We start from the raw sequence: 24,381 nt of genomic DNA on the forward strand, positions 1-24,381 counted from the left end.
TCATTGTTCCCAAATGTGCCCCTGTGGCTTCAGACAAGGTCAATTCTTTGTCACTCAGAGTCTAAGTCACCAATAATGGTGGTGGCAGGAAGGGAACCCCAGACTGAGTGTTCCAATAAGAAGCACTGTATTTAGGGCCACATATACTTCATCTCTCCATCCATCCACCCACCCACCTACTCATCCATCCATCTATTCATTCATCCATTCAAACTACAGTATTGAGACATAATTGACCAGTAATAAATTGCATATATTGAAAGTGCAAAATTTGAAGACTTTTACCATTTGCACATCTGTAGAATCATAACCACAATCCACACAACAAACATATCTATTGCCTAAAATTTCCTCTTACCACTTTAAAATCCTTTCCTCTAGCCCCTCCTTATTCCATACATAAGCAGACCTCATATTTTCTAATTATTTCCTAAAATATCCTCAATTATTTCCTAATTTGTCCTCAATTATTAATTGAGAAGAACAGGGATCTTACTTTTCACATTGTTTTTCACAAATTTAACCAGCATACTTAGTTTACCCTTATTCTGTGGAAAGACTCACATCCCCTACTTTCCTGTTACTCTATGACCAATAACCAGGCAAATGATAGGTTCTTTATTTTTCTCTTGTTCTAAGGACCTGAAAAACTGTTTCCCTTTATCCCATGCACATGACTGTGCCTCTATTTCTACTTTTATTCCTAGACATCTAAATCTTTCCTTTTCCTTTTATTCCATGGAAACTATCAGACCTCATACTTTTTCCAATTCCACAGACATTATCAGGCTTAATTTTCTCATTATTTGTGTGCACAGTAAATTCTCTTATTCTCCACCTATCTCTCATGTATATAGTCTGGATTTTTCTCATTTTCTCTGTACATGACCTAGGTGCCTATAATTGTCTTCCACATGAACACAGCCATGGCCCATTTTTGTTCTTCTTTTCTATGAACCTAATACCCCGCCCCCTATTTTCCACTTTTTTCTACAGTCATACAGACCTCACCTTCCCCTTATCATATGACACAATGAGGCATATATTTTCCTCCATTTATATAACATTAACAGAACCTTATTTTCTCCTTTCCCTTGTACATGATCAAGCTCCTTAACTTCTTTTTATCCCATGCACATAACCAGTTCCAGACATCCCTTTTATTCTATGGTCATGACCAGTTTGCATATTTCTTCTCATTCTAGGATATAATTAGGCCATCATACTTATTTCATGTCCCTAATTAGGAATCCCACTTTCCTATTGTTAGTCAACTTTTTCACTGCTTTGACCAAAAGACCTGACAAGAACAACATAGAGGAGGAAAAGTTTATTTGGGGGCTCACAGTTTCAGAGGTCCCAGTCCCTAGATGGCCGACTTCATTCCTCAGGTCCCAAGGCGAGGCAGAGGAAAGGGACTCAGGACATGACACTGGGAAGGGGAGAGAGAGACAGAGAGAGATGGGGGGGAGCTCTCTTTACTACCAGAAAATATAAGCCCTAAAGGCATATCCCAAATGACCCACCTCCTCCAACCATACCATACTTGCCTACAGTTACCACCCAGTTAATGCCTATCAGGAGATTAATACACTGATTATGTTAAGACTAACCCAATCATTTCACCTCTAAACTTTCTTGCATTGTTTTTCACATGAGCTTTTGGGGGACACCTCGTAACTAAACTATAACACCTCTTATGTGAAAATAAACATGCCTCTTCTTTACCTGTGTTCCATGAACATGACCAGTTGCCCTATTTTTTCCTTCTTACATGGACACAACCAGTTGCTTATTTTCTACTCATTATGAAAATAATCAGGCCTAATATATTTTCCTTTGCATGGATTTCATATGGTTCAATATTTTCCCCTTAATTCATAGAAATGGTCAGGACACTTCTTTTCATCATATTTCTCACAATCCATGAATATCACCAGGGTCCATATATTACCTTTATTCTCAAACATAATAAGGCTCAAACTCAAAAGCTTAAAGGTTGAACTAGAGGTTGAAGCTAGAGTAAAATCAGGGCAAGGGGAGGGAAGGATAGAATTGAACATGAAGATAAAGGAAAGATCAGTAATGTAGAAAGAGGAGATCAAGAGGCAGAGTAGAGGGACAGGTAAGGGGAGGCAACGCAGAATGAATTCTTAAAAGATAATATGTTCACATATAAACATACCACAGGGAACTTCACCTTTATGCATAGGTAGAAAGAACCAATCAAATATAAATAAATAGAAGAGTGAAAGGAAGTCTAGTAGAGAATGAGAGAGGGGAGGGATGATGGGAGGGAAAAGGGGATCATGAACTGAAATTGAATCCCATGTATGTATGAGTTTGTCAGGATGAGCCCAACTACTATGTATAAAGTTTTAATTAAAAAATAGGGAAAGTAAAAAAAAAATATGCAGTATCTACTTTCTAACTCTCAGAATGAGGTAATGAAAGAGCTTGACACCTTCCTAACTAGTAATGATCAGGGAAAATAATTGTTATGCTCTGGGGGAAAAGGGGATGGTGGTGTGCAAAATTTGGGGAGGGCAATTGGATAATACCTTCTTCTACAAAGGTATAACAATTTCATTCCTAGGAATTTATAGACATACCAACAAAGTAGGCACAGATAAGTGTACTAAAATGTTTGTTGTGGTATTGTTACAACTAAAGTTGATTTCAGGACTTTAGTTGTAACAATACCACAACAAACATAAATCAACCTGATTATGTATCAACAGAATATTGATTAAATGAATGATGATATATCTACACAACAGAAAAAATAAAAAACATAAGAAGGCTTCTATTTTCCACATATCCATGGGCATGACAGCACTTTTTCCTTTCCTTTTATTTTATGGATATTAAATTGCTACCAAGTTCTTCCTTATTCCACGAATATAACTAGGCCAGTGATTTCTCTTTTATTCCATGGTTTTAGCTAAATTTCTTGTTTGCCCCTAACACCATGGGCCTTACTAGAATCCAGTTTTCTTCTTGTTTCATGTCCATAGAAGAAGATAAAAAAAGGGACCTCGGGTTGGGGATGTTGAGGTCAGTAGTAGAGTGCTTACCTAATATGTGCAAGGACTTGGATTTAATCCCCAGCACTATGAAAACAAAAACAAAAGCTCTAACAACAAAAAAATGGAAGTGGGGGCTTATGTCATTCCTGATGTTGTGTGGTTGTGGCAGCCAGGTCAGTCTCTGCCTTTGTCTTCACCTCCCACTAAGGCTGGAGATCTGCTGCCACAATTCCAAGAACGTCAGGACTGACATGAGAAGATCTTTTTTTTTTTTTTTTTTAATTTTCATGTGCTTTCAATATACTTCTTTTAAAAAACTTTTTATTTGTTCTTTTTAGATACACATGACAGTAGAGTATATTTTGTCATATTATACATACATGGAGTACAATTTATGCTAATTAGGATCCCAGGGAGTTGTACATGGAGTTTCACTGGTTGTGTATTCATGTATGAACATAGGAAAGTAATGTCCAATTCATTGTACTATCTTTCCTATTCTCATTCTCCCCTCCCTTTCCTTCATTCCCCTTTGTGTAATCCAGTGAAATTCTATTCTCCCTCCCCACTATTGTGTGTCAATATCCACATATCAGAGAGAATATTTGACCTCTGTTTTTTGGGAATTGACTTATTTCACTCAGCATGATACTCTCCAATTCCATTCATTTACTGGCAAATACCATAATTTCCTTCCTCTTTATGGCTGAGTAATACTCTATTGTGTGTACATACCATATTATGTTCTTTATCCATTTATCTGTTGAAGAGCACCTACGTTGGCTCCATAGTTTGGCTGTTGTGAATTGAGTTGCTATAAACATTGATGTGGATGCGTCACTACAGTACACTGATTTTAAGTCCTTGGGGTATATACTGAGGAGTGGGATAACTGGATCAAATGGTGGTTGCCTTCAGTTTTCTGAGGAATCTCCATACTGCTTTCCATAGTGGTTGCACCAATTTGTATTCCCACCAGCAATGTATAAGATTACCTTTCTCCCCACATCCTCGCCAACAATTATTATTGCTTGCATTCTTGATAATTGCCATTCTGACTGGATTGAGATGAAATCTGAGTGTAGTTTTAATTTGCATTTCTCCAATTTCTAGAAATGTTCGACATTTTTTCATATATTTGTTGATTATTTGTATTTCTTCTTCTGTGAAGTGCCTATTCAGTTCCTTTGCTTATTTATCAATTGGGTTATTTTTGGTTTATTTTGATGTTACAGTTTTTGAGTTCTTTGTATATCCTGGAGATTAATGTCCTGAGATGCAGGTAGCAAAGATTTTCTCCCATTCTGTAGGCTCTCTCTTTATGTTCTTTTTATTTATTTCTTCCTTTTAAATTTATTTATTTATTTCTTTAGTTATACATGACAGTAGAATGTATTTTAGCAAACTATACATACATAGAGTATAACTTATTCTATGTAGGATCCCACTCTTCTTGTTGTACATGATGTGGAGTTACCCTGATTGTATATTCAAATACAAGGCTAGGAAAGTTATGTTCAATTAATTCTACTCTTTCTTATTCTCCTCCCCCTCCCTTTCCTTTGCTTTCCTTTGTTTAATCTAATATATTTCTATTATTTCCCTCCCCAACCTCCCTTGTTTGGGTTAGCATCCACAAATCAATCAGAGAGAACATTTGGTCTTTGTTTTTTTGGGATTGACTTATTTTACTTAGCACGATATTCTCTGGTTCCATCCATTTACCAGCAAATGCCATTATTTCATTCTTTTTTTGGCTGAGTAATATTCCTTTGTATGTGTATAACACATTTTCTTTATCCATTCATCCATTGAGGGTCATGTAAGTTGTTTTCATAGCTAGGCTATTGTGAGTTGAGCTGCTATAAACATTGATGTGGCTGCACCACTGTAGTATGCTGATTTTATGTCCTTTGGGTATAGAATGACGAGTGAGATTACTGGGTCAAAATGGTGGTTCCATACCAAGTTTTCTAAGGAACCTCCTTACTGCTTTCCATAATGGTTGCACCAGTTTGCAGTCCCACCAACAATGTAAAAGAGTACCTATCTCCCCACATCCTCTCCAACATTTATTGCTATTTGTGTTCTGACTGGAGTGAGGTGGGATCTCAGTGTAGTTTTAATTTGAATTTGTCTAAATGCTAGAGATGTTAAACATTTTTTATTTATTTTTTTGATCGTTTTTATTTCATCTTCTGTTTGTTCAGTTCCTTTGTCCATTTATTGATTGGGTTGTTTACTTTTCTGCTGTTAAGTTTTTTGAGTTCTTTGTATATATCCTGGAAATTAATGCCTTATCTGAAGTACTGGTGGCAAAGATTTCCCCCCATTCTGTAGGATCTCTGTTCACATTCTTTTTTTTGGTACCAGGAATTTAACTCAGGGGCACTCAACCACTGAGCCACATCCCCAGCCTTTTTCTGTATTTTATTTAGAGACAGGATCTCATTGAGTTGCTTAATACGTCGCTTTTGCTGAGGTTGGCTTTGAACTCAAGATCTTCCTGTCTCAACCTGCTGAGAAGCTGGGATTATAGGCGTGAGCCACTGTACCTGGCTCTGTTCACATTCTCGATTGTTTCTTTTGCTACGAAGAAGTTTTTCAGTTCGATACCATTGCATTTATTAATTCTTGATTTTACTTGTGCTTTAGGAGTCTTGTTGAAGAAGTTGGTAACTAAACCAACATGATGGAAAGTTGGGCCTACATTTTCTTCTATTAAGCACAGGGTCTCTGGTCTAATGACAAGGTCCTTGATCCACTTTGAGTTGTTTTGTGCAGGGTGAGAGATAGGGGTTCAATTTCATTCTGTTACATATGGATTTCCAGTTTTCCCAGCACCATTTATTGAGGAGGCTATCTTTTCTCCAATGTATGTTTATGGTGCCTTTTTCTAGTATGAGATAACTGTACTTATGTGGGTTTGTCTCTATGTCTTCTATTCTCTTCGATTGGTAGAAGACCTTCATTTTAATCTTCTTCGGACATGCCCAGGGTCTATGCTTTCCTCTTTTTCTGTGGAAATTACCAGTGATTCATTTTTCTCTTGCTATGTAGACTACTAACTCCCAAGCTACATCCTATAACTCTTAAATTTTTGTTTGATACAGGTCTTCCTAAGTTGGTCAGGGCCTCTCTAAGTTACTGAGGCTGGCCTCAAACTTGTGATCCTCCTGCCTCAACCTCCCGAGTTGCTGGGATTATAGGTGGTTTTTCTTTTAAAAAATTTGTTCTTACAAATACATGACAGGACAATGTATTTTGACATATTATACATACATGGAGTATAACTTTTCACTCTTCTGGTTGTACATAATGTATTAATTACATTGGTTATGTAATCATATATGCACATAGGAAATTAATGTCTGATTCTTTCTACAATCTTTCCAATTCTCATTCCCCCTTCTTTCCCTTCATTCCTCTTTGTCTAATCCAAAGTCCTTCTATTCTTCTTTACCCTTCCCCTCTTAATGTGAATTAGCATCCGCATATCAGAGAAAACATTCAGTCTTTGGTTCTTTGGGATTGGATTATTTTGCTTAGCATGATATTCTCCAGCTCCATTCATTTGCTGGCAAATTCCATCATTTCATTTTCCTTTAAGGTTGAGTAATATTCCCTTGCGTATATATACCACTTTTTCTTTATCCATGTGTCTGTTGAAGGGCATTTAGGTTGGTTCCATAGTTTAGCTGTTGTGAATTGAGCTGCTATAAATATCGATGTGGTTGTGCCATTGTAGTATGCTGATTTTAGGTCCTTTCGGTATATACCAAGGAGTGGGATAACTGGGTCAAATGGTGGTTCCATTCCAAGTTTTCTGAGGAATCTCCATACTGCTTTCCACAATTTGCAGTCCCATCAGCGATGCATGAGTGTACCTTTTTCTCCACAACCTCGCCAACATTTATTATTGCTTTTATTCTCGATAATTGTCTTTCTGATTGGATTGAGATGATATTTCAGTGTAGTTTTAATTTGCATTTCTCTAACTGCTGGAGATGTTGAATATTTTTTCACATTTTTTTTATTCATTTTATTGCATCTTCTGTAAAGTACCTGTCCAATGTCTTTGCCCATTTATTAATTTGGTTATTTGTTTTTTGGTGTTAAGTTTTTTGAGTTCTTTATGTATCCTGGAGATTAATGCTCTTTCTGAGGTGCAGGTGGCGAAGATTTTCTCCCATTCTGTAGGTGCTCGCTTCACATTCTTGATTGTTTCCTTTGCTGTGAAGTTTTTTCTTTTTTTAATTTTTAGATGTTGATAGACCTTTATTTTATTTGTTTAATTACATGTGGTGCTAAGAATTAAACCCAGTGCCTTGCACATGCTAGGTAAGTGCTCTACCACTGAGCCACAACCCTAGCCTCTGAAGAAGCTTTTAATTTGATTCCATTCCATTTATTGATTCTTGATTTTACTTCTTGCATTTTAGGAGTCTTGTTAAAGAAGTTGGTTCCTAAGCTGACATGATGTGGATTTGGGCCTACTTTTTCTTTTATTAGGCACAGGATCTTTGGTCTAATGCCTAAGTTCTTGATCCACTTAGAGTTGATAACTCCTATATTTCGTAAGCAAATTTATTTTTTAATGCTTTTAGCCTCATGTTCATGGATTTTCTAATACGAGTCACTTAATTTTAATTGTCCTCTTGGAGATCCACAGTTCAGCAGGTACATCCCAGATTTCCAGAGCATGCTGAGATTACCTAGATATGAGCAACCTCACATATTAATTGGAATCCTTTTGCATCTATTCTCCAGTTTATCTTCTGCTTTGGTTCAGGGAATTCCAAAGCTGCCATTTCCACTGGCTGGACAGGTCATAGTAAGACTCTCAGGTCAACAGTGGATGTTATAAAGGGTCCTGGAAGGATTTTCACAATGGAAGGTGGCCTGGTTCTGGGGTTAGGGACTCAACAGATCACAAGCTTAAGTATGTGCATTCAGAGTCAGATAAAAATCACACAGATGTTTTCTGAAAACCCACAAATGCCTGACTTGGGAGCAGGTTCTTTGCCTTCATCTATTTAGTCATCCATGAGTATTTTCTCCATTCTTATGTTATAGACAAATAAGTAGAGTCTCAGGGAGAATAAATAACATTTCCAGAGTCCCCAGTACAAGATTTGAGTCCAAGACAATTGTATAATAAGACTTGTACTTCCCCGGCTGTATCATGCTGCTTTTTACAGATAGTTTTATTTAGTTTGGGACATTTTAACTTTTATGTTGTACATTTTAACTTTCATTTGGAAATAATTTCAGACTTCCAAAGAAGTTTCAAAAATAACATAAAACCTGTCCTATGTCTTTCTATGTTTCCAAATGTTAACATCTTATAATCACAGTACAATGGTGAAAACTAAGAAGTTAGCATACGACAAGTCTATTAACTAATCTATAGGTTTCATTCACATTTCATCAATTTCTCATGATCATTCTTTTTCTGGAGAAACCTATTCAAGTCTCACTTTAACAAATGTTTTAAAATTAAGGTGTTCACTTGGGATTCTGGGTACAGGAAAATTTTAGGGGTCTGTGGGATTCATTTCTGAATGTGGCCCACATCATATTGACCCTCATAGGGAGGGTAGGATTATGTCACAAAACTCCATTGGAGTCACAACAAGATGGCAAGAGTCAGTGCAGGTACAGTGACACTCAATAGGCAGAAATCTGTGGCAACTGTTTGGCAAGGAAAACCTGTCTTTACAGGAAGTACGGGAAATAGTTGATGGCTTGGTAAAACTCTGGGAACCCAAGGTAGATATGTAGAATGTACTACTCCTTTGTTAAATGTAGCTGACTCCTTATAGCTCAGTTCAAATATTACTTCTCTGTTAGCCTTCAACCCTGTCTTATACATCAGTTATTATTGAATAACACTGCACTGGTCTGTGCTGGGGTTTTCTTCCATGCCTAGGTAGGTAGGCAAGGAGGAGGCTTTTATATCAGGTGTTCGGAAACCTCCTTTGCCTGGATTGTGTGTTGTAAATGGGTAGAAAACTGACTGGGGTGTGGGCTGAGTGACCCTTCAGGGAGATTTCCCTGGTTGACCTCCTTCAGGACCTAGGAAGGATAAGGCCTGGGTCTTGATTTGTGTTTAAATGCAGACAAGTCATCTTTCAGGAAAGGTTTTTTGTGAGGTCCACCTTGGAAGATCAAGAGAATTGCTACCTGACACTGCCTACCCTCACCTGTGCCAATTGAGAGGCGGTTCTGAGGCTGCAAAAATGGGATTCAGAGACTGGAGGACGCCCCTGCTGCTGCTGGTTGCCCTGGTCCTGGCAGCTGTATTCGGTCGCATTGAAAGGTGGGAGGGCTTCCAGAATGTGTCCATGAGCAAGAAAAATATGAATTCAACACTCAGCTTCTTCATCGATTCCTACAACAATGCCAGCAATGATACCTACTTATTTCGAGTACGGAAGCTAATTCAAAGTCAGATGCAGGTTTGTGCCTTGGTTTCTCCAGACATTTTTTCAGGGCCCCCATTCTGCACTCTCCAACACACAGCCTTCGGAATGGGTGCATTGTAGAGTTGCTTACCTTAGTCATACTTTCAAAATGTTGGTCTGAGTATTGGATTCAACCCTCACTCCCTTACATGTTGGAAGCAGCATGTCCCCCAAGGTTCCCAACTGCTCTTTCCAGAGTGACAACAAATAAGGATGTTTCTGCCTTTTATAAGCATTTCATTTGGCAAAATGCAAACATTCTATAGGTTTTCTCTTCTCCAAAATAGTTTTTTAGTGTCTAGGGTTGTAAGAATTTCGGATTGGGTTTTCTGTGTTCTGCAGTCACTTGGAATCTCAAAAGTCTTTTCGAGGGAGGAATGGTGGGGGCAGTGGGAGGTAGACTTCAATTAGGTCGCCTCCCATTTTGTTTTACAAGGTTTTAAAAATATATCAATTGAAAGATGATAAAGGAAGGGAAGTTGTTTGAAAACCACTTTCATTGGTGTAACCTTCCCTCAAGGTCAGATGATAAATTATGTAAGTTAGGACAAAGACAATACTACGTCTTAGGTTAGCCAGATTGGGGGAAAATAATTGATTAGGGTAAAGATCTATAGCCAGAGAGTAGGGCAGGCAGTTGGTACAGGAAAAATCAGCAAGGCAGGAAGGCAGGGGAGTTTTGGTGGTCAGTGTCAGTGTGACAAACAGAGGCTGCCTTCTCTTCACAGCGTGGGTTGGCATTCCAAAGGGTCCCTGACAGTTACACACTTCTGCCACAAGATGGCAGTGTTCTCTTTTGGCTTGTTGTTTTGGATCAGTTTCCTAAGGATAAAGTTGAGATTCCATTGTGAAATCAATCCATGATCAACAGTTAACTGTTAAAGACTTTCCAAACAAGTTGACATCAGATGTCATTCAAAATGATAAGCCACAAGAGTTGGTCTGCCTCTTGATTGCTGGGTGATCTCTGAGAAAGGTCTCTGGGCAGATTTGACTGTGAATGCCCTGTACCCCCTGACTCTGAATGTCCCAATACCTCCCAGAGGAGTATAGCAGGTTGGTATGGAGGGTTGCCTGGGTCTGCATTCCAGGTCTCCTTTCTGGGTTTGACACTTAGCCCAGTTGTGAGCTTTTGGTCAAGTGTCATCCCTACATTGCAGGTATCAGTTTCCTCAGCTGCAAAGTGGTTCAGAATAAGAGGGAAATACTTAGCACAGTGCTGACATCTAGTAGCACTTGTAAAAACATTTGCCATTATTACAACAATTTCTTTTCTTAGAAATCAAGGCTAACAGAATAATACTTTGCACACTGGAGTGTTAGTGAAATGTATTACCAGAATTTTAATTTTTTCCTATATACAAAGAGTGTGATGGTCAGGGTAATTGTTTGAAAAGCCCTGCAAGAGGCTAACTAATAGTTGGAACTGCCCTTTGATGACCAGCAGAGGAGCACCTGTACCCTGGTGTGCTTCCAGTGGATGTTGGGGCTGGGGTCACAGTACTGCTTTAGGCTGATATAATATACCTGGTGCCCTGCCCTGAAGTTTTCTAGGGGAGTCTTCTAGATGCTCTGCTTCTACAACCCCAGAAAACATCAAGTTATCTCATTTGATATGACCTCTGACATTTGGGCAAGAAAGCAGGGGTCTCCTTGTAACCTTTTCCCTTACCAGTTCAGAGTTCTCTAATCCACAGATTTACCTGGTGAATCCAGCTCAGTTCCCAACAGGGGACGATAATCCCCAAACTCTGAAAGTCTCAATTTCTCATTTGAAAAGTGGATTAGAGATTTTCTTCTGAGTGTGGGACCTCCCCGTCCATAGAGGCCTTTTATTAACCATCTTCCCTTTAGTCTTCTCAGGCTTAGACTTGATCGCGAGTAAAAGAAGACAAAGCACAACCATAGGAAATGGCCTTGACTTGCCTTCCCCATGGCTCATACAGTTACCACATTCCCTTCCTTCATTCTTGTACACCCCAGGAAAAAACAGATTCAGGGAGTTGGAGGGATCATCCAAGTTAAGAGATCACAGATCTCCTGTCTTTGCTTCTCTGGCTCTCCCAGCTCCATAGCTGCCCCAGGGTAATGTTCCAGATACTTTGCTAAAATATTAAATAATTTGTAATTTTAAATTTTTAAAAAATATATTTTATATACATTAAGTGAATTGCATGCTTCCCTTTAGCCTACATAACTAACTCCACAAGCAAGCATAATGATTATTGGGACTCTGTAAGTGAAGGAAATGAGGCTGCTAAGTAACTTGCTCAAGGTCATAGAGTCCGTAAATGGAGAGTGCATGCCCCCAATCAATTTGACTCTAAAATCCATTTCTACCTGTGTGCTAAACTGTCTCTCTTCAGGATGGCCAGGAAAGAGGGTAAGTGGAAAGAAAATGGCTATAGGGACTGGGAGGACATGAATGAGATACTGGCTCTCTGCATTATGAGGATGGTGTGTGACCACCTGGGAGTGGTTTGTGGTTGCTAGGCAACTCAGCTTGCTATCACTTCCCTTGTCTTGAATAGGGATGGGGACAGAAGATAATCAATCTGTAGCTGAAATGGCAATCCAGAGTCCAGGAGCTCACTGGGAACCTTGGGTGCCATTGAGACTTGTCAAGCTTAGAGTGGAGAAAGGAACTGAGTTTTGGGTGGGTAAGCTCTGGGAACAGAAATTCTGGCTCTGGGGATTCAATCCTAGTTCTGTCCCCTCCTGGAAATTCTGTCACTGGATATATAGAGCTGAAACTGACAGTACAATTGCTTCTCATCAGCTGACAACAGGAGTGGAATATTTGCTCACTGTGAAGATCAGCAGGACCAAATGCAAAAGAAATGCTACAAAAAAAACTGACTGCCCCCTGCAAAAAAAGAAGCTGAAAAAGGTGTGTGATCGGAGTCATCTGAGTGGGACCTGAGATCAAAAAGCAGGGAGTGAACACTTTATTTATTGCTTTTTAGTACATTATAGTTATACATAATAGTGAGGTTCATTTTGAAGTATTCATAAATGCACAAAACATAACTTGCTTTATCTCAATCCCCAGTACTTCCTCTTTCCCTACCTTCACCTCTTCCCTAATCCCCTTCCTCTACTCTATTGGTCTCCCTCTTATTTATTATTTATTGGTACATTGTAGCTACATATAGAATTGGAATGCACTCTGATATATTCATACATACACATTGCATAATTTGGTCAACTTCATTTCCCAAATTGCTTCCCCTTTCCTCTCCTTCCTGCTCTCTCCTTATCCCTGACTTATACTACACTGAAGTCCCTTCTATTTTCATGAGATTCTTTCTAAATTTCTTTTTTCTATCTAGTTTCCACAATAAGAGAAATTGACTTTCTGAGTCAGGCTTATTTCACTTAGCATGATGTTCTCTAGTTCCATTCATTTACCTGTAAATGACATAAATTCATTCTTCTTTATGGCCTAGCAGAACTCCATTATGTATATATGTCTCATTTGCTTAATCCATTTGTCATTGATGGGCACCTAGGTTGGTTCCATAACTTGGCTATTGTGGATTATGCTTCTATAAATATTGGTATGCATACATCACTACATGTGCTGATTTTAGTTCAGAAATGAACATTTTGAAAAGCACTCATTGGATATTGGCAGCTTTTCCAGCTGTGAGGATCCTGCTGGTTAGGATCCAGCCCTGGGGCTTCCTGACATCTCTGGAGGCATCTGGAAGAGGCAGGAAGACTCTTTGATTAGGCAGTCTCTCCACTGGGCAGCATAGTTATGGGCCCAGGCCTCCTGGCCTCCACTCCTACCTGTCTAGCCCTCTACAGAAAGCAGTGTTTCCTTTTCCTTGGGGCCCTTGTTTAGGTCTGGACTCTTACTTTTCAAGTTGCTGAGGATTGTTCAGTTTTCTCCTTGTCTTCCAAGTTGTGACTGTCCTTTTCTGCTTTTCCTGGTCCCTCAGTTAGTACCATCTTTAAGCTAGCAGATATGAGGGTCTCTCCCTGTGCCTGGGTATAGGTGTAGGAGTGGGAGGAGAGGAACAGTGTCATCATCCTTTGTCATCATTCCCTGATCCTGCCAGGTTATGGGCTCTCCAGGTGCACCTGCTATGGGTCCTAAATGGCTAGATTTGTGTCCTTCCATCTTGGTGCCACCAACTGACTGTAGACAGTTATTCTCTGGACCCACCAGGGCCTGAGGGGCAGGAGCCTTTAGCTTGCCTTTGAAAACTGTTTCCTCTGTAGCTTATTGTCTGTCTTTTTTTTTCTTCACAGAGTTTGATTTGCCAGTCTTTGATATACACAGTGCCCTGGGTGAAATATTACCGGCTCTGGAACAACTCCTGTCTGGAGAAATGAGTTTTCGTACAAAGATCCTTGATGAGTCCTTTAATGGCTACATTGTGCACTGGCTGTTAAAAGTTCTAAAAGGCATTGTGTCCTTTATTGGGGTCTCACTACACACACATGCATGCTTACTCACCCTTACAACCTAGACTTTCAAAGACACCCACATTAATATACCCTCACATGCATACAATCTCACTACTTGCAGATACACGTACACACTTGTACATATTCACACACCTTCACACACTTAGCCCTGCACTCATACATTCATTCACACTCATATCTCTCACACATCAGATCTTTAAGGTCTGGTGCAGTGGTCTTTGAGGGAGCCTTGCCATTCTTTACTTCGACCCACCTCTTCTGATTTTTCTGGATTCAGGAACATCCCTGTTAGCCCAAGCATGGGGGAGCCCTGTGTCTTCCCTGTACACACGCAATACTGTGACTCACACACATCACTGTGAGTGTGTCTCAGGTCCCCAAGAGCAAAGCTAGGTTGAATGATTCACTAGCGGTCTTAGAGGACTCAGTGTACAGTCGTACTCAGGACAAAAAGCAAAATCAGCAGAAACAAAAAGTACGTGCAGGGTGAAGTCTAGGTGGAAGCTTGCAGAGTCCCTTCCCAGTGCCATCACATGGGGACAGACTTAATTCCCCAGATTCAAACTATGATGGCACTTATGAAATGTTATCTCCTAGGGAAGCAGGTTACAGATCAGTGCACAGGGTTTTTGTTGGGAACTGGTCACGTAGGCACCTCTGCATGTGTCAAAATTCCAGACTCCCAGGAGAGTAGGTGTTCAGCACAGACCTCATGGTCTACACAGGCAGTTTGGACTCATTGAAACCCTTTGCTCAGGTAGGGAGAATTGGCATCATTATGGGGAACTGTGTACCCTTCAAGTTCCCAGACTTCAACCAAGGTCAGTCTTCCCAGCATCCTTTCTAAGCATAACAGTTCAAGGGTCTGGGTTACCTCTTTTTTTGCATAAATCACTGAGCAACCCACATTCTCAATGGCCGTTTTGGGTTTCCTGCCTGCTGTCACTCCAGTAGAGAAGGTACATGATAGACCCAACTTGGGACTGAGAGCAAGTCACATGTACCATGTGACTTTTGGGTCTCCTCTCCAGGCCCTAGACACAGATCAACTTAAAAGAGTATTGCCACAGAGACCCAGGGGAGAAAAGGAGATGGAGGGAAAGAGTGAAAGTTGGTGAAATCCCTTGTGCAAAGGACAGAAGCATCCTGCCATGCAAATCTAGTGCAATGGAGAGCAAACAGGATGCATTTCACAGGCCCACTGCTCTCTCTGTCTCACCCATCATCATGATGGATCTATGAAATGGTTTTCCAAGGAGATTTCCTCTATGGTACAGATGAGGAACCTTCAAAAGCAGCCTCTGTCTCGATTCTAACACCCTAACTTGGCTGAGATTACAGGTTGAATTTTTAGAGATGATTTATACAGTATATATTCTCTTGTTATTGGTTTCTTTCATTCCATATATCTTTGCTGGTGTTTGTACTTGTAGTTCACTTTTATTATGGGATAGAATTACATAAACAAACTATAATTTATTCATTTTCTGATGTGGATTTTTAGTAGTTATCAACATCTAAGAATAACAGCTACCTGCAATAAACATACATGTATGTGTGTATGGTGGACATATATACTTGTTTCTGTTGGGTATGTTCCTATGAGTCAAAGTGGTTATTAATAGGATATGTGTATATTCAGCCTTTAGCTATTTTTGCTCAATACCTCTTCCAGTGTAAAATTTTTTCCTTAATTTGTCTTTCTAATATTACTTACTGATTGATTTAAGCCTCTAAGATCCTATTTATTTTGTATCTTTCATTTATATGATTGGACTAATTATTCCATTTGTATTTTTATTTTATATAATTCCATATTGGCTCTATTATTTTTATACTGTTTTACTAAACTTTATGATATTGATTTGAACTATCAAAAGTCAGCTTCTCCTGTGTGCCATCTGCCCACCTGGCTTTTATTATTGGCAGACAGGAAGGGTTAGCATAAGACAGCTGTAAGGCAAAGGGCCTGTGGTTTCCTGAGTATCTAGCACAGCAGGGCTCTCTGGGATGGAATAGTTCTACATATCTGGATTGTGGTGGTAGCTACACAAATTTACACAGGTAACAAAATGACACACATACACTATACCAAGGTCAACTTCCTGGTTGTGAGTTTTTCCTATTACATAAGATCTAACTACCAGGGGAAACTAGATGACAGGTCCAGGGAACTTTTCTAAATTACCTTTGTAATTTCCTGTGAAAAATACAATAAAGGCAAAAAAAAAAAGTTTAAAAGGAACTCTCAAATATGGGCTGAAAAAAATCCAAGAGATTAATGGATATGAATACTCCATCTCTTTTTTTCTCCCCAAAGATAATAATCCCTGCCTTGGGGACAAAATAGTCAAAAACCTGAAGAGCACTGATCATTGATTAATATTAAATTACTATCACTGCTGCTGCCTACTACTAGCTAGCATTTGTTTGAATACCTGCCTTGTGTTCGGCATGATATTAAGCAATTTGTATGCATTATCATCTTAAATCTTTGTAACTACTCTAGGAAGTAGGTCCTGTTTTTAGGATGTTTTAGGTTAGTATTATCCTGGATAGTTGGCAGAGGGGAATCCCACCTAGGACCCACATGAAACAGGACTCTGAAACTTCCAGAATTTTGGTAGCGAGTAGAAGCTAAAATTCCTGTTATGTGAGAAGTCCCCGCTATCCTGTTGTGGCTAGCATGCCTCACAGTTTACAGTGCACATGTACAAGGGACATTCTGCTGGTACTCTACCTGTAGCCTTTCAGCCTTCCTCTCTGTGCATGCCAGCTCAACTTCCAAGTGCCAGCACCTGTACCCCATTATCTGTAGGTACTCTCTTCTCTGGAGCCACCAGGTCAAGTTACTAGGATACTAGGAAATTAATACTCTCTAGGAGTCGCCCTCAGCAAATACTGACTGGAACTATTGGATAAATATTCCATTTCCCAACTTCCAACCCCCTCAGGTAGATGAATGTTCTGTGTGTGTGTGTGTGTGTGTGTGTGTGTGTGTGTTTTCAGTCTTTGCTGGCGGACAAAGGTGACCCCACTGAGCTGCTGGCAGCTTTCCAGAGACCACATGGAGGAAGTGGAATGGAATGAGCCTGCTGACAATGTTTGAAACACTGAGTCAAAAACCATCGGATGGGCAGCTCAGTGGCAGAGTGCTTGCCTAGTATATGTGAGGCACTGGGTTCAATCTTCGGCACCGCATAAAATAAAAAAACAAATAAAATGCATGATGTCTATCTAAAACTACAAAATAATTTCTTTAAAAAAAAAATTGGGTTGGGGGGACATTTAAGCTCCACTGTTGTTAAGTCATCATGAAAAGTGCTATGGTTTTGAATACGGTTTGTTTCCTCCAAAACTCATGTTGACATTTAATCACTATTGTGACATGTGAAGAGGTAAGACCATTTGGGACCTCTGAGAGGTGTTTAGGGCTCAGCTCTCATGAATGGATTAATTCATACATGTGATTAACAGATTAATCCATTCACATGAATAAAGGAATAATTCACTCACTTGATGAACAGATTAGTGAGTTCATGAGTAAGTGGGTTATCAAGCCAGTTTGATAAGGATCTCTGGTGTACTCCCTGGCTTTCACCCTGTACCACCTCCTGTTGGCTTGCAAATTGGAAAGTCATCACTACATGATGTCCTTTGATCTTGGAACAGAAGCACAAGTCAAAATTTGCCTCTTTTTTTTTTTTTTAATAACATACCCAGTCTGTGATGTTGAATTATTAGCAACAGAAAACAGACAAGACAGAAAGCACATCCCCTTTAACATAGCATTCCTGATATCTTCCTTTCATCCTTCCTCTCCTGGTAGAATTAAATAGATAGTCTATGTGGGAAAAATAAAAGCGGCATTGTATCCAATTTCCTCTTCCAACAGGGAGGCATATAGTTTCCTTTGCTCCTATAGCAGGAATCCTACAGAACTCATGGAAAGACCAGCTCTGATCCAAAGTTTCTGGTGTGTGAGGGTAGAAGTCTAATTATGGAGTTCATTGTTAGAAAGTACACTTGTGGGGCTGGGGATATAGCTCAGTTGGTAGAATGTTTGCCTCCCAAGCGCGAGGCCCTAGGTTCAATCCCCAGCACCACACACAAAAAAAGAAAGTACACTTGCATGCAAAAATAAGGCACATCTATCTCTCAACCTCGTCCTGAGCAATGACAAAGTCCTCATTTTTCTTAATCATGATTTTTCTCCTTGTTTCACATTTTTAATTTTTTTAGTACCAGGTATTGAACACAGGGGCTCTCAACCACTGAGTCACATCCCCAGTCCTTTTTTATTTATTTTTTATTTTAAGACAGTCTTGCTAAGTTGCTTAGGACCTTGCTAGGTTGCTGAGGCTGACTTTGAACTTGTGATCCTCCTGACTCAGCCTCCTGAGCTGCTGGGATTACAGGCATGCATCTCCATTCCTGGCTCACTTTGTTTCACATTTCAGGTGAAACATAGGATCTCAGAGATTCCATTATGGGACACACTTGCAAATATCCCTGGGCTATTTAGTTAAATTAGTTGAAGCATTTTCCCTCCTGTTTAATCTCCTCCTCATTTTTTCCATTTTATTTTACAATTTAAAGACTCCTGTTTGATAAAAGGATAAGGCTGAAATTCTTCTGTCAAGCAAAACAGAATAAATTATTCATGTAACTTCATTTGGACCCCTAAATTGTCTTGGTCCAGCAGACCCTCCACATTTTATTATTATGAACTGAAGAATTTAAGAAAAACAAAAAGAGTAGAGTCACAACCATGAAGACCATTAAGGAAACAGGTTGAAAAATATTTATTGTCTATTGAAGATTACTCTTGGTTTCTGGACCATCGAATTCAGTGACCACAGATGTGTGCTCCAGGGCACTCAGCTGTTGCTGCAGTTTTTTCTCAGAAGTTTGTATGTTTCAGTCCAGGGTATAACAAACGCTGAGAAGTAGCACTGGATTTTCTAAAACAAAAAATCAAAACCAGCATGCAAGGTGAAATTTACATGCAAGGGAGAAAGAAGAGGATATAAGACATAAGGATGGGGAAACCAACACTGCCTCTCTAATTCAGATCTGTTGATATTTCTTGATTTCAGTCACTTGATAGTCATACTGCTAGCATCATTTCAGAAAGCATCCATTTATGGTCAGATTTGAAGAGCAGAAGTGTTTGCCCAGTCCATCTTTACTCATGTGGTTTTTACTCCATACCTTCTCTTACTTGGCCTACATTGGTTCCCTTTCTTCCTTCTTTTCTCTCTCCCTCCCTTCCTTCTAACCATTTATATCCTTCCACTCATCTACTCATCTGACCATTTATCCATTCATTCACACAGCTACCCTTACAATTCCATTCAATGTCCATTCATTTATCCTTCCTTCCGTCTGTGGATCTATCTTCCTTTTTACCCAATCCATCAGTCTTGGCTTCCTATCATCCTTCATCTGTCCATCCATATATGCATAGCATTATTTCTTTTCTTGCTTTCTTCTTCTTCTTTCCCAAATTTCTCTTCTTTTTTTACTCCCCTTTTCTTCCATAATGAAAATCAATATTTTTAAATGTATTTTGTATATGATTGATTATTTTTTTTTGGCCTACTTTTGTTTTTCCTGCTCTTCATTTGGAAGCCTGTAATGGGAGAGGGGAGGCTTACTTTTACATTTTTCCTAAAATAGAACTCAGGATAACAACTCTTCCAATTAAATCTTCTAGTAAAAAATTTCATTTTTAAAATTTGACTTTACTGTTTGCTTCAATTATTCTTTACAGAGATTTTATGATCTTTCCCGGGGAAGAACCAAAGAGAACTTTCTTGCTAGATTTTGAACAATTATACTTGTAAAGCATAAGAATGGACACATTTCTGTGTTGAGAAACCTCAGGCCATTATAATTAGGGTGACCATATAATTTGTGAATCAAGCAAGGACAAAAGGACAAAGCAAAATGATATTAAATGATATTAAATGATTATATTAAAAAGTTGTTATGACGGGCCCGGTGGTGCACAACTGTAATCCCCGTGGCTTGGGAGGCTGAGGCAGGAGGATCGCAAATTCAAAGCCAGCCTCAGCAAAAGTGAGACCCTGTCTCTAAATAGAATACAAAATAGGACTGAAGATGCGGCTCAGTGGCTAAGGGCCCCTGAGTTCAATTCCTTGCACACTCCCCCAATAAAGTTGTCATAAATCAGGACTATTCTAGGCAAGGAGGAATATACAGTTATCCTAGATTTAATTTGTTTGGGTGAAGAAGAGAGCTGGAGGACTTGTGAGATAACCTTCCAGGTCCCTCTGACTGACCTGACTATGCACTTGACTTGTGCTGATGTGTGGATATTCAACTAGTGCTGGGTCCCTCTGGCTGCTATCATGTTACTAATAATTTGCTTTTTCCTGTCCCCCTGCAGCTTAGCCATCTCTATGGCTCCTCTGCACCACTTCAACCTCTTTATAGTCCTTTCAGCAACCAAAGAGTGAATACCTCGATGGTTCCTACCTTCGCTTTTCCTCTCTGAGAAAGAAGGTGTTATTCATGCATCCTTTCCAAGCACACTTGAATGAATCCCAAATAGTTCTGCCCCACCTCATCCTACACGAAAAAAAAAAAAAAAAAAAAAACCCACTGAAAAATGAATTCTGTCTATGTGAATGTATTTTACCCAGTACCTTGTACAGCTCCCCTTGTTGAATTTCACAGTCGCTTGTCTCTGCCTTCTCTGCCTTCTGGCAGACGGTTCTCTGCATCTCCACATTTACGTGGAGCTCCATATGGTCGGTTACCTGTGGGCAGCAAGAGACAAGGAGATGTAGAATGACCCTTTCTCCCTTCTCTGCTGTTTCTGCATGCAGGCACTCATTTATACTCTTCCTGAGGGTAAAGACCCAGTCCTGGACTGATTGGTGGTCTCCTCTCTTCTTCTTGTGTGATGCCTTGCCTCTTTTTGTCATTCAAAGAGAATACACCAGAAACCACAAGAAACACTATCTTGCTCCATAAGCAAAGTCAGTCATCCCTTGTATAATAGAAATGATGCAAAGGGTTCCAGACAGGAGTATGTAATCTTTTCCTGGGAAGGGATAGATTGTACACATTTTAGGCTTTGTGGGTTATCTGGTCTTTGCTACAACTTCTCAGCTGTGCCATGGAAGCATGACCACAGCCATAGATGGTATATATGTACATGGTATGGCTGGGCTTCATAGCAGCACTTTTTACAACAGCAAGCAGCAAGAGATTTGGCCCTTGGTGTATAAGTTGTTGACTATTGATTTTTAGTATTATTTAAAGAACAAATTCATCCACTCCAGAGAATATATATTTCTCTTAAAATGCCTGCTTCACTGGAGTAGGATATTCCCCATACCATCAGTGGTCCCTGAATGTTGGGTGTGGTGAGGAGAGGAGGGAAGTCACTCACTGACCTGCTTCTGGATCTTCAGGATTCTGAGGATCCTGAAGTTGTACTTGTCATCACTTTCCTTGTTGTACTCATTGGTGAGGTACTGCAGGGTGTCTTTCACATACTGTTCCACTGCAGACACTTCGTGGATACTTATAAAGGTTTTCTTTAGTTGGTAGGAGGAGGCCACCAGGGCCACCAGAATGGCCAGCAGGAGCTTCAGAGACTGCCAGAGTCTGGCCATAGTCCTTCAGCTAGAAAGGAACAGGAAGAGTCCCCTCCTATCTCTCCCAGGAGTCAGTTGAATCACACTGATCCCTTCTGCTCTGGATGGATTTAAAAGCAACCCATGGTGAACACCCACACTTCACCTCTTCCTCCTCCCTCTTACCTGCTCTGTGAACACTGCAATGATTGGCAAGCTCACTCCACTTTCCTTCATTCTTATAAGTTCTTGTTTTACACACATATGCACACAAACTTCTCTTGTAGCTGCTTCCTCAGCAACACACATCCTTCTGTGGACTCAGTATATCTTAGTGGAAGCCAGGTCAGGAGCTTTTGTCCACTGAGCTCACCTGAGCAGGCTCTGTAGGAGGTCTAGGGGACAGGGAATGATGAAGACACAGGGATAGTGGATTCCAGGAAGCAGGACAAGACCAGGTGGGCTGGAAGGGAGGAGTCCCTGAAGATAAGCTGTCTGCACAGAAGTCTTCCCAAAAGAACAAAGGAATAGGAGACCAGGCAGAAGACTGTGAAGTAAGAAAGGCTCACCTGTGAGACTGAGGGCACCTGTCCCCAAATCCATATTTTGGAGGAGGAAGGGGCAAGAAAGAAACTGAGGGAGAGGTGGGGGATGCAAAGAGCTTCCTTCCTGGAAACTCTACTCTCAGCAAGATAAGACCACTTGGGAACCCTAAGCTTGGTGTCCAAGTGGAGAAGGAGGAAGTCATGCAGGAGGAGGCTGGCTTTCCTGTCATTTGACTCTCAGTGCAGGTGCCAGCTGGATGCACTGTTAGGTATTATTACTAAGAAAGTCTTTTGAGGTGTTATTTGGAAGGATGCAATGCAATGATGTGTAGAGATGCTTCCTGTGTGTGGGAACCCAGGGAAGAATGTGGGTGAGCACAGGGAGGACCTACCTGGGAGGACAGGACACCTGTTCCAAGTGTTTCTCTTAATGATCAGCCAGGATTTCCCACGGGTGGGAGGCCCCATGACAAGGAAGCAGTATCTCCCTCCTAACACTTCCCACATAGCCTTCCTCACAGACACATACACCATCCACTTATCCACACTGATGCTAACTCAGACACATGCCTGTCCACAGGCATGCCATAGATAGGCACATGCATCTACACTCTTGCTCCATGTACACATATATACTCATACTGACATACACCCACACACAAGCACATATCTACACACCTACATCCCTGCTCTACATATACACCTACACTTACACTGACACAACGACACATACATGCCCCATGTACACAACCACACTGATGTACGCAAAGGATACATGGAGACACTCTGCTACCCTACCCCCACGATTATAGGGGAAAGGATCTTTGAATCAAAGATAAAGGAGAGTACAGTTGTCACCAAAGGCCTTACTTTGGCCACAAGTCCCTGCTGCCTTGTTAGGTGTTTCCTCTTTCAGTGGGAGTCCCTCCCAAAGGGAAGAGTCAAGGACCTTAGAGTTGTGCTCTTGAATTCCAACACCTCTTAAGAATCATTTTGGGAGAGGTCCTTCCATATTTCTTCTTAACTGAAAGTCCTCATGAAGCAGGGAAAGGACAGAAAACAAAAGTGGGACTCCAGGAAACAACTGCATTGACTTCAGGGTCATTCCTTGGAACCTAGTATAGGTTGATGGATGGTCCTGGTATTGTTGGAGCTGGCAATGCTGTAGAGGGCTCTGCTTGGGTCCCCTTGATTGGCCTGGGGTAATAATAACAAAATGGAAAAAATAGAAGCCAGATGTCACTTGGACCTGATGCAATGCCTGCTTGGTCACTCCACCCTGAGTGCACTTGGGCTGCACTAAGTGGAAGACCTATGTTCTTTTTGGTGGGTTACCCTGATAATGAAGAAAGAACCAATAACAAAGTCTGCTCATCTCTTCTTCCTCAGTAACAGATGGAATTTTTTGTTTGGGTATGGGACTACTTGCAATGAAGACTGCATTTCCCAGGCTTTTTGCAGCTGGGAATCTATTGTATTAGTTAGCTTTTTGTTAATTTTTAAATTTTTTTTGCAGTGCTGGGGATCAAACCCAGGGCCTTGTGCTTGTAAGACACTCTACCAACTGAGCTATATCTCCAGCCCAGCTTTTTGTTATAACTAATACCTGACAAAAACAACTTAAAGGAGGGAAGATTTATTTTTTGGCTCATAGTTTCAGAAGTTTCAGTCCATGGTCAGTTTTCTCCATTGCTTAAGTACTGAAACAAGGTATGACATCATGGTGGAAGGATATGGCAGAGGAAACTTGCTCAGCTTATGGCAGCTAGGAAGGGAAAGAGGGAGGGAGAGAGAGAGAGAGAGAGAGAGAGAGAGAGAGAGAGAGAGAGAGAGAGAGAGAGAGAGAGAGGAAGAGGTGTGGGTGGAGGTGGGGGAGAAGGAGATGGAGAAAGGGCTGAAGACAAGAAATACCTTTCCAGGGCACATCCTCAGTGATCTACTCCCTTCAGTCATGCCACACTGCCTACAGTTTCCGTCACCTCCCAGTACTACATTTAGCTCTTAATGGATTAATCTGCTGATGAGGTCAGAGCCCTCATGATCCAATCAATTCCTGAAAGCCCCACCTCTGAACATTGCTGCACTTGGGGACATTCCAGATCCAAACCATAATACCCTCTGACCAAGAAATAAGTAAATGATAGTTGAGACACAGAGAGATCCATCCTATGAAGAGCTGCCTCAGTTGGGAAGAGCCACATTTGCCTTATTTGCTTTTGGGAATAGGCACATGATGATCGGAGTCCTTGCAGTTATATTGGAACAAGAAATAAACTGAGGACAGAAA

General features: G+C 40.4%; 2 protein-coding genes across 2 annotated transcripts; one reads left to right on the forward strand and one right to left on the reverse strand.

Annotated features, from left to right (window-relative positions):
- The first annotated feature begins 9,271 nt into the window (after positions 1-9,271).
- Cstl1 (cystatin like 1) lies at positions 9,272-13,840 on the forward strand. Its single transcript, XM_047539255.1, has 3 exons — positions 9,272-9,490; positions 12,276-12,386; positions 13,757-13,840. Exons 1-3 carry the CDS (start codon positions 9,272-9,274, stop codon positions 13,838-13,840), a joined length of 414 nt encoding a protein of 137 aa, XP_047395211.1.
- A 4,976-nt stretch (positions 13,841-18,816) lies between these two features.
- Cst11 (cystatin 11) lies at positions 18,817-21,588 on the reverse strand. Its single transcript, XM_047534902.1, has 3 exons — positions 21,367-21,588; positions 20,611-20,724; positions 18,817-18,900 (listed from the first exon to the last, which is right to left on the reverse strand). Exons 1-3 carry the CDS (start codon positions 21,586-21,588, stop codon positions 18,817-18,819), a joined length of 420 nt encoding a protein of 139 aa, XP_047390858.1.
- Positions 21,589-24,381: the final 2,793 nt, after the last annotated feature.

Source organism: Sciurus carolinensis, chromosome 2 (genome assembly GCF_902686445.1).
Source record: "Sciurus carolinensis chromosome 2, mSciCar1.2, whole genome shotgun sequence".
NCBI lineage: Eukaryota > Metazoa > Chordata > Mammalia > Rodentia > Sciuridae > Sciurus > Sciurus carolinensis.

Coding starts and splice junctions, on each gene's coding strand:
- Cstl1 (XM_047539255.1), top strand. CDS start 9,272: ATGGGATTCAGAGACTGGAGGACGCCCCTGCTGCTGCTGGTTGCCCTG. Junction 9,491..12,275: donor TAATTCAAAGTCAGATGCAG/GTTTGTGCCTTG, acceptor GCTTCTCATCAG/CTGACAACAGGAGTGGAATA. Junction 12,387..13,756: donor AAAAAAAGAAGCTGAAAAAG/GTGTGTGATCGG, acceptor TTTTCTTCACAG/AGTTTGATTTGCCAGTCTTT.
- Cst11 (XM_047534902.1), bottom strand. CDS start 21,588: ATGGCCAGACTCTGGCAGTCTCTGAAGCTCCTGCTGGCCATTCTGGTG. Junction 20,725..21,366: donor TCCTGAAGATCCAGAAGCAG/GTCAGTGAGTGA, acceptor TGCTGCCCACAG/GTAACCGACCATATGGAGCT. Junction 18,901..20,610: donor AACAAGGGGAGCTGTACAAG/GTACTGGGTAAA, acceptor TTTTTGTTTTAG/AAAATCCAGTGCTACTTCTC.